At 43.6% G+C, this 8053-nt stretch overlaps 1 protein-coding gene across 1 annotated transcript; it reads left to right on the forward strand.

Moving 5' to 3' along the window:
- Positions 1-2591: 2591 nt before the first annotated feature.
- Positions 2592-5692, forward strand: SPMIP10 (sperm microtubule inner protein 10). Its single transcript, XM_077768906.1, has 3 exons — positions 2592-2704; positions 3245-3353; positions 5456-5692. The coding sequence occupies exons 1-3, from the start codon at positions 2592-2594 to the stop codon at positions 5663-5665; spliced, it is 432 nt and encodes a 143-aa protein (XP_077625032.1). The 3' UTR covers positions 5666-5692.
- Positions 5693-8053: the final 2361 nt, after the last annotated feature.

Consider the following 8053-nt stretch of genomic DNA (forward strand, 5'->3'; position numbering starts at 1 on the left):
TTAGCTTCTTATCCTGTATTTAGACCAAAAGGTACTGAAGTTTTGAAAATAACATATCAATGAAAATAATTATACAAAATCTCTTTTTTTTTTAATACTTATTTTTGGGAGATTGCAAGTGGTGAGGGACAGAGAGAGGGGGACAGGGGTTTGGAAGCAGGCTCTGTGCTGACAGCCTGACAGCAGTAAGCCTGATGCGGGGCTCAAACTCATAAACAGTGAGATCATGACCTGAGTTGAAGTCGGACACTCAACTGACTGAGCCACTCAGGTGCCCCACTACAAAATCTTTCCGAAATGACTTAGAGAAGAGTATCAATTGGTGACCACTGGTACCAGTGTAGAAAAAGTATGACTTCCTGGAATTCTTCAAATACCCATTGCAGCCATACGCAGAGGGAAGTGATGCAAAATGTTCAGCAGGATGTTTGATGTGTCCAGATAGGTTTACTCATCAGTATGAAAGAACTGCCTTCACCTCACAGAAGAGATCCAATTCAGGTTCATTATCGTGGGCGGCAAGTTCAAGTTAGGGAACAAAGGTACCACATGGAGCCCCGTGAGTTCCACTGAAAGCAGCCTCTGGCAAAAGAGGACCCAAGATGTGGATACTGCTGTTGACTAATGGCTCTAACAGCCGCCTCCCCCCCACCCCACCCCCAAGCCTTCTTTTGATATCCAGGTCACACCAGGACTAAGTAGATGTTTAAAAAAGAATCTTACTGTGATCTTTCCTCTTTAAAATAGCATCGTGGGGGCGCCTGGGTGGCTCAGTCGGTTAATCGTCCAACTTCGGCTCAGGTCATGATCTCATGGTTCGTGGGTTCAAGCCCCACATTGGGCTCTGTGCTGACAGCTAGCTCAGAGCCTGGAGCCTGTTTTCAGTTTCTGTGTCTCCCTCTCTCTCTGACCCTCCCCTGCTCATGCTCTCTCTCTCTCAGAAATAAATAAAACAAAAATTTTTTTTAAAAAGCATCTTGGGTCCTGAGTGGCTCAGTTGGTTAAGCGTCTTAAGCTCAGGTCGTGATCTCACGGTTTGTAGGTTCAAGCCCCACATTGGGCTCTGCGCTCATAGCGCGGAGCCTGCTTCAAATCTGTCTCTCCTGCTCTCTGCCCCTCCCCTGCTCATGTACTCTCTAAACATTTTTTTTTTAATAAATAAATAAAATAGCATCTTGGCCACTACCTCAGCTGAGGATCTACCCATCTGCTCCTTGGTCAGCTCAAAGTACCTGTTGTTGCTGCCTGGACTCCTCACCATCAGCTCCCCATAGAGGTATCCTTCCAGGGCCAGATTCTCCCAAAGGAATTTCTCCACAGCTTTGTATGCTTTTGTTGATTTGTGCTTGATGTTTCACACCCAGATGATGAACATCTGCATCCTCCTGGGAAAGGTGGTATGCTCTCTTGACACTGCAGTGTTTGGAGGTTCATGGTCTTCAGCTCAAAGACCTGCTCAGAAGCAAGATAACCTAGTCCGAATGGAGTAAGGGTCTCACTGGGGCACGAGCCAGAGTTTAGAGTCCTCTCCAATGCTTCAATGTTTCAGGTTCTTTTTATTTTTATCTATTAAAATTACTCTTCCCTAAACCTTTGTACCATTCAAATCTAGGAATGTCTATCCATCCAGAAGCTCCTGGCTGGCTCAGTTGGTAGAGAATGCAACATGTGTTCCTACGTTGTGAGTTTGAGCCCCGTGTTTGGTGAGGAGATTACTTTAAAAAGGGGGGGAGTGTGGGCACCTAGGTGCCTCATTCGGTTAAAAGTCCAACTCTTCATTTCAGCTCAGGTCGTCATCTCACGGTTTGTGAGTTCGAGCCCCAGGTCCAGTTCTGCTCTGATAGTGTGGAGCCTGCTTGGGATTCTCTCTCTCCTATTCTCTCTGCCCCTCCACCCACCCCCTCTCAAAATAAAAAAGAAAGAAATGTCTATCCAAACTATTGCCAGGTGTAAATTCACTTAATACTTTCACCAACCTGTCTGGCAGTAATTCTTCCTGCTCAGCCTAACTTCTTACTTACTGGCGATGGGATTGATACTAATAACCCTCCACCTACTAATAACCCTCCACCTCTCATGGTGATTTAAGGGTCATTCCTGTAAGCCAGAGTCGCTGTTTTAAAATGAGTTTTTATCGTCTCAAATATTTTGCAATATATCTCAAATCTTAAGGGACAAAATGGCTTGGATTGGCTTGGATTTAAACATATTTGATCCCCACTCATAAAGTGTGTGTCTCAGCAGTAGGTGGTAACACCTAGATGAGACACAATCACCATGTGCATCACAGAAATAGGAAAATAAGCTAAGGGCAAATAAAGAAGGTGAATATGAAGGGCTTCTTTGTGAATCATAATGGGATAGTCCAAAATGTCATCTTGTATGCTTGTGTCAAATGTGTACTATGTCTGGAAGCATCCTCATTTTTAAAAAATTGTTCATGATGAGAATGTTTCAGTCACATGGGTATAACACCGCTAAAAACGGCTCTACGCCCCACATTCTTAATCAACTGCTGATGTACCTGCTGTGGGTTGCTATGGAGTTAACAATGTCATCATAATGGCATGAGTGAGTTAGTGAGGTTCTAGATGAGAATTCTGTCCCTACTGGCAGCAATGGCTTCAGGGAAAGATACGTGTCCTATCTTACCTAAGCTTGACAACACCTATACTGATGAGAGTTCACATAAGCCTTCTAATAAGTGAGGACCTGAGGGTTCTGGGTTTGAGGGGGGCGTTTATTTCTTGTTTTGGTTTGGTTGCAATCCGAGAGCTACACAGAGAAAGACAAACCTTTTGTGCCTCCTTTGGCATCTGTATAGAAAGCTTTACGTTCCAGAGGGAAACAATGTTTGTGCAGGGAAAGCAAGTCTGACCTGCGTGTAAATCAGGTACTAAATCCAGAAGGTGCTTTTTGCGGCTGGTCAGAGACTTCTTTAGGCTACGGAAGGCCTGGGGGCACATCGTGGAGTGTGCTGCCTTCTCCCTTACTCTCAGGTTTCATGAAAATTGAGAGCAAATTGTAAAGGGCAGCATGCAGCTGGACGTACAGGTATCCAGCCCGGACTCTGGCTTTTGGTGATACTTGGAGGGTTAATGGGTTCATTATTAGATGAGCCTCAGATAGTGCTATAGCTCTCTGTCCTGAAGCTGCGGAGATCCAGACCCCATGGACACAGCAATCATGCTGACAATTATATTTAACACAAGATATCCTTCCTTCCCGCTTTCCCAATCTCCAGGTGTATTGAGATTCATTTGCCACGATTTTCGTTAAAGCAAGGGATGATCCCCAGACGTTATGTTATGCCTTGGAAAGAAAATATGAAATTCAGGAAGGTGAATCTGAAGGTATTTTCCTATAAATGTTCATAATAAAAATGCATAGTTATAGTATAATTTATCTATGAAAATACATATATGTATAACTATATAAAAGCTCTTTTTTAGGTTTATGTATTTATTTTGAGAGAGCGAGCACAGGAGAGGGGCAGAGACGGAGGGAGAGAGAGAGAATCCCAAGCAGGCTCTACACTGTCAGTACAGAGCCCAACAAGGGACTCGAACTCACAAACTCTGAGATCATGACCTGAGCCAAAATCAGGAGTCAGATGCTTAACCAACAGAGCCACCCGGGTGCCCCTACAAAAGCTATTTTTAAATTTACATTTATAGTTTCCAGATTTATTGAGAAGAATAAAGAAATACGTATTTTTTATTTTTTTATTATTATTTTTTTAATGTTTTTATTATTTATTTCTAGGAGAGAGAGACAGCGTGAGCAGGGGAGGGTCAGAGAGAGAGGGAGTCACAGACTGAAACAGGCTCCAGGCTCTGAGCTGGCAGTCAGCACAGAGCCCGACACGGGGCTCGAACCCACGAACTGCGAGATCATGACCTAAGCGAAAGTCGGAAAGTCGGACGCTTAACCGACTTTAAGTCGGTTAAATCTAAGCCACCCAGGCGCCCCAGAAATACGTATTTTTTAAATGGACAGTGTGATGACTTAATAAATATACACATTATAGAATAATTACCAGGATCAAGATCATTAACACATGCATCACCTCACATAGTTAACTCTTTTTTTTCTTCTGGTGAGCGTACGATCCACTCTCTGCCACTTTCAAGTATGCCATACTGGGTGAGCCTGGGTGGCTCAGTCGGTTAACCGTCCAACTTCGGCTCAGGTCATGGTCTCACCGTTCGTGGGTTCGAGCCCCGCATCGGGCTCTGTGCTGACTGCCAGCTCAGAGCCTGGAGCCTGTTTCAGATTCTGTGTCTCCCTCTCTCTCTGACCCTCCCCTGCTCATGCTGTCTCTCTCTCTCAGAAATAAATAAAACATTAAAAAAGTGTGCAATACTGTATTATTAACTATAGTTACCATGCTGAACATTGGATCGTCACACCTTGTTGTTCTTATAACTGAAGGTTTGTGCCTCTTGACCTGTGTGTCCCCATTTCCCCGTCCCTCCTGGAAACCACCATTCTACTGTCTGACAAAAACTTAACTATTTGATGTACTTTCACATGAACTTGCAAGGGAGAATTAAATAGTATTATCTATTCAAAAAACCCAAAGATGAACTTAAAATAGATATACCAGAAGATTTCAGAACTCTCTCTACCTTTCTCTCCACATAATGCCAACTCACCGTTAAGAACAGACTTAATTAATATTAATGAAGTATGTCATTAATATTAAAGCTGTGGTACAGAGCATGCATTTTTAAAGCTGTCCTGCATATGTGGGTTGAGAGCTTACAGGAACAGTTAGGCTAGATTCACAGATAACACTCACTGCCCATTCAGTGCTGCTCTTCAGTATCTTCAAAGTATTTTCCAGATTGAGATCGGCTGATCACTTATGAAAACATAAGTTGTTTCTTTGAAGGAGAATAGAATCTATTGTAATAATCAGACTGTAACAGGAGATTTCCAATTAGGATTCCTAGGAGCGCCTGGGTGGCTCAGTGGGTTAAGCGTCCGACTGCAGGTCAGGTTGTGATCTTGTGGTTGGTGAATTGGAGCCCCACACTGAGCTCTGTGCTGACAGCTCAGAGCCTGGAACCTGCTTCTGATTCTGCGTCTCCCTCTTTCTGCCTCTCCCCACACTCATTCTCTCTCTCAAAATAAAGAAGCATTTAAAAAAATGCCCATTTTATATTTGAGAAAACTGAATCTCACAACAGGGCAAATGACTTGTACATGGTCACAAAAGCAGTGAATAAGTAAGTTACTAAATAGTCAGCAGTCTACACTGCTTTTCCTGGTGGTCCAGACACCAGCCAGCGAGCACTGCTTTAAAAAAAAAAAAAGGGATGTTCTATTGCTTTGTCCATTAGACTTTCTTCCTTAGCAGGGTTAGTTAGAAAAACTATTGGGCGAATCTCTATCTTCATCTAATAAAGTTCTGTTTGGTGTGAATTATAGCGGATTTTCCCCCCCTTAGCATGCAGAAGCGTGTGGGATCCATGCTGGCCCTTTAGAAGACTCTTTGTTTTTGAATCACAGCGAAAGGCTTTGTCATGGGGAAGATCGTAAAGTTGTCTTGAAGAAAGGCCCACCAGAAATAAAAATTGCAGATATGCCTCTACATTCACCGCTCTCCAAATACCAAAGCACTGTGATTTCCCACGGCTTCAGGAGGCGCCTGGTCTGATGAAAGAAGAATAAAGTGCTGAGGGGTCTCCGTCTCAGTCTCTTTCTCTCCCCATGAATGTTGAAGGCCATTGTACAATTGTATTTCATCTACAGTTTCCATTTGTTTAAAGGCTATAGGTCAATTGTACCCTTTATACACTCTAAAAGCCTTTTTTTAAATGTTTGTTTATCTTTGAGAAAGAGAGCATGTGAATGGGGGAGGGGCAGAGAGAGAGGGAGACAGAGGATCCCAAGCGGGCCCTGTGCTGAGAGCAGGGCCCAATGCGGGGCTTGAACTCACAAAGCGTGAGATCATGACCTGAGCTGAAGTCGGACCTTCTGACCCACCCAGGCACCTCTCTACATTATAAAAATCTTTGAAAGGAGGTAGGCTCTGAGATCTAAGATAAAGCAGGAAAGCAAGGCAAACTCTCAGTGAAATTAATTTCTCCCCAAATAGTTAAGAATCGGCAGATGGAGCCAATCCAACCATCCATCCCCACCATCCATCCCCACCATGCTCCTCTTTGTCTTCCCCTCACCCGTTAGCTGTTCATCCCCTCCAAAGCCCAGCCTCAGATGAGCCAAACTGAAACAGAGTAGCAGGATGTGGGGTTGTTTCTGCTACTTTTCTGACTGCACCAACGCCATCTTCCTGCCCCACCTCACCAACACACTCCCCCCCCCCCCCAAGGCTCTGGATCCTGGTAACTCATCGCCATGGTAATTAGAAGTGTTTGGCAGATAACCTCTTTGATATACCACACGATTTTGTACTGGTTCAGGTATCTTAGTATCAATTTCCTAAACCAAAGAATGGATAAACATAATTTAAAAACCTAAAAATGACCATATGCAAATGGTACACCATTGTGGAAGACAGGGTACTGGTTTCTCAGGCAATTAAACATAGAAGAATCACCTCATGATCCAGCAGTTCCACCTCTGGGTATACGCCTGAAAGAATTGAAAGCAGCGGGGCACTTGGCTGGCTTAGTCGGTAGGGCTTTCAACTCTTAATCTTGGGGTTGTGTGTTCAAGCACCACGTTGGGTGTAGAGGTAACTTTAAAAAGTCTTTAAGGGGCGCCTGGGTGGCTCAGTCAGTTATGCATCTGGCTTTGACTCAGGTCATGATCTCGTGCTTCGTGAGTTCCAGCCTCACATCAGGCTCTGTGCTGACAGCTCAGAGCCTGGAACCTGCTTCTGATTTCTGTATCTATCTCTCTGCCCTTCTCCTGCTCACACTTTTTCCCTCTCTCTCTCAAAACTAAATAAACATTAATTTTTTTTTTAAGTCCTTAAGAAAAGAGAGAATTGGGATGCCTGCCTGGGTGGCTCAGTCAGTTAGGCGGCCGACTCTTGATTTTATCTCAGGTCATAATTGTCTTGGTCAGTTCGAGCCCCACATCAGGCTCCACGTTGATAGTACGGAACTTTCTTGGGATTCCCTCTTTTCCCTTCCTGCATTCTGTCTCTTTCTCTCTCAAAATAAGCAACATCTATCTAATGGGTACAGAGTTTCACTTTGCAGTGAAAAAGTTGTGGAGGTGGGTGGTTGTACGACAGGGTGAATGTACTGACTGCCATGGAATTGTACATTTTACCCCGATATTTTTAAAGATTTCCTTTTTATTTTATTGTTTAAAGTTTATTTATTTTAAATATGTTTTTATTTTTGTTTTTCAATGATTTTATTTATTTTTGAGAGAGAGTGTGAGCAGGAGAGGGGCAGAGAAGGGACAGAGGATCTGAAGTGGGCTCTGTGTTGACAGCGGAGAGCCCAATGTGGGGCTTGAACCCATGAACCCTGAGATCATACTTGAGCTGAAGTTGGATACTCAATTGACTGAGCCACCCAGGCACCCCTACTTATTTTTCATTGAGAGAGAGAACAAGCAGGAGAGGGGCAGAGAGAGAGGGAGAGAGAACCCCACGCTGGTCCCAAGCTGACAGCATGGCTCAGTTCCAGGAACCATGAGATCATGACCTAAGCAGAAATTGAGCGTCGGACGCTTAACTGACTGAGCCACCCAGGAGTCCCAAAATTTTCTTTTTATCTTTCAGTAACCTCTACACCCAACATTGGGCTTGAACCCACAACCCTGAGTTCAAGAGTTGCGTGTTGTACCAAATGAGCCAGCCAGGTGCCCTTACCTCAATTTTTTTAAAAAAAAGTCACAGCGAGTCTAAACTCTGCTTCATCCATCCAGTGTTCATATCTGATTACCACATGAAGGAAATTGTTATAAAAAAGGATATAGATGTCCATTTAGCATCAATGTAAAGGTCGCTAAAGTATAAATAAAGTATATATATATATATACACACACACACACACACACACATATGTACACATACAGGGTGTTAAAAAATTGTTAAAGAAGATGATTTAGGTAATACAAAAAA

The sequence above is a fragment of the Crocuta crocuta genome, unplaced genomic scaffold (assembly GCF_008692635.1).
Source record: "Crocuta crocuta isolate KB4526 unplaced genomic scaffold, BGI_CrCroc_1.0 scaffold64, whole genome shotgun sequence".
Lineage (NCBI taxonomy): Eukaryota > Metazoa > Chordata > Mammalia > Carnivora > Hyaenidae > Crocuta > Crocuta crocuta.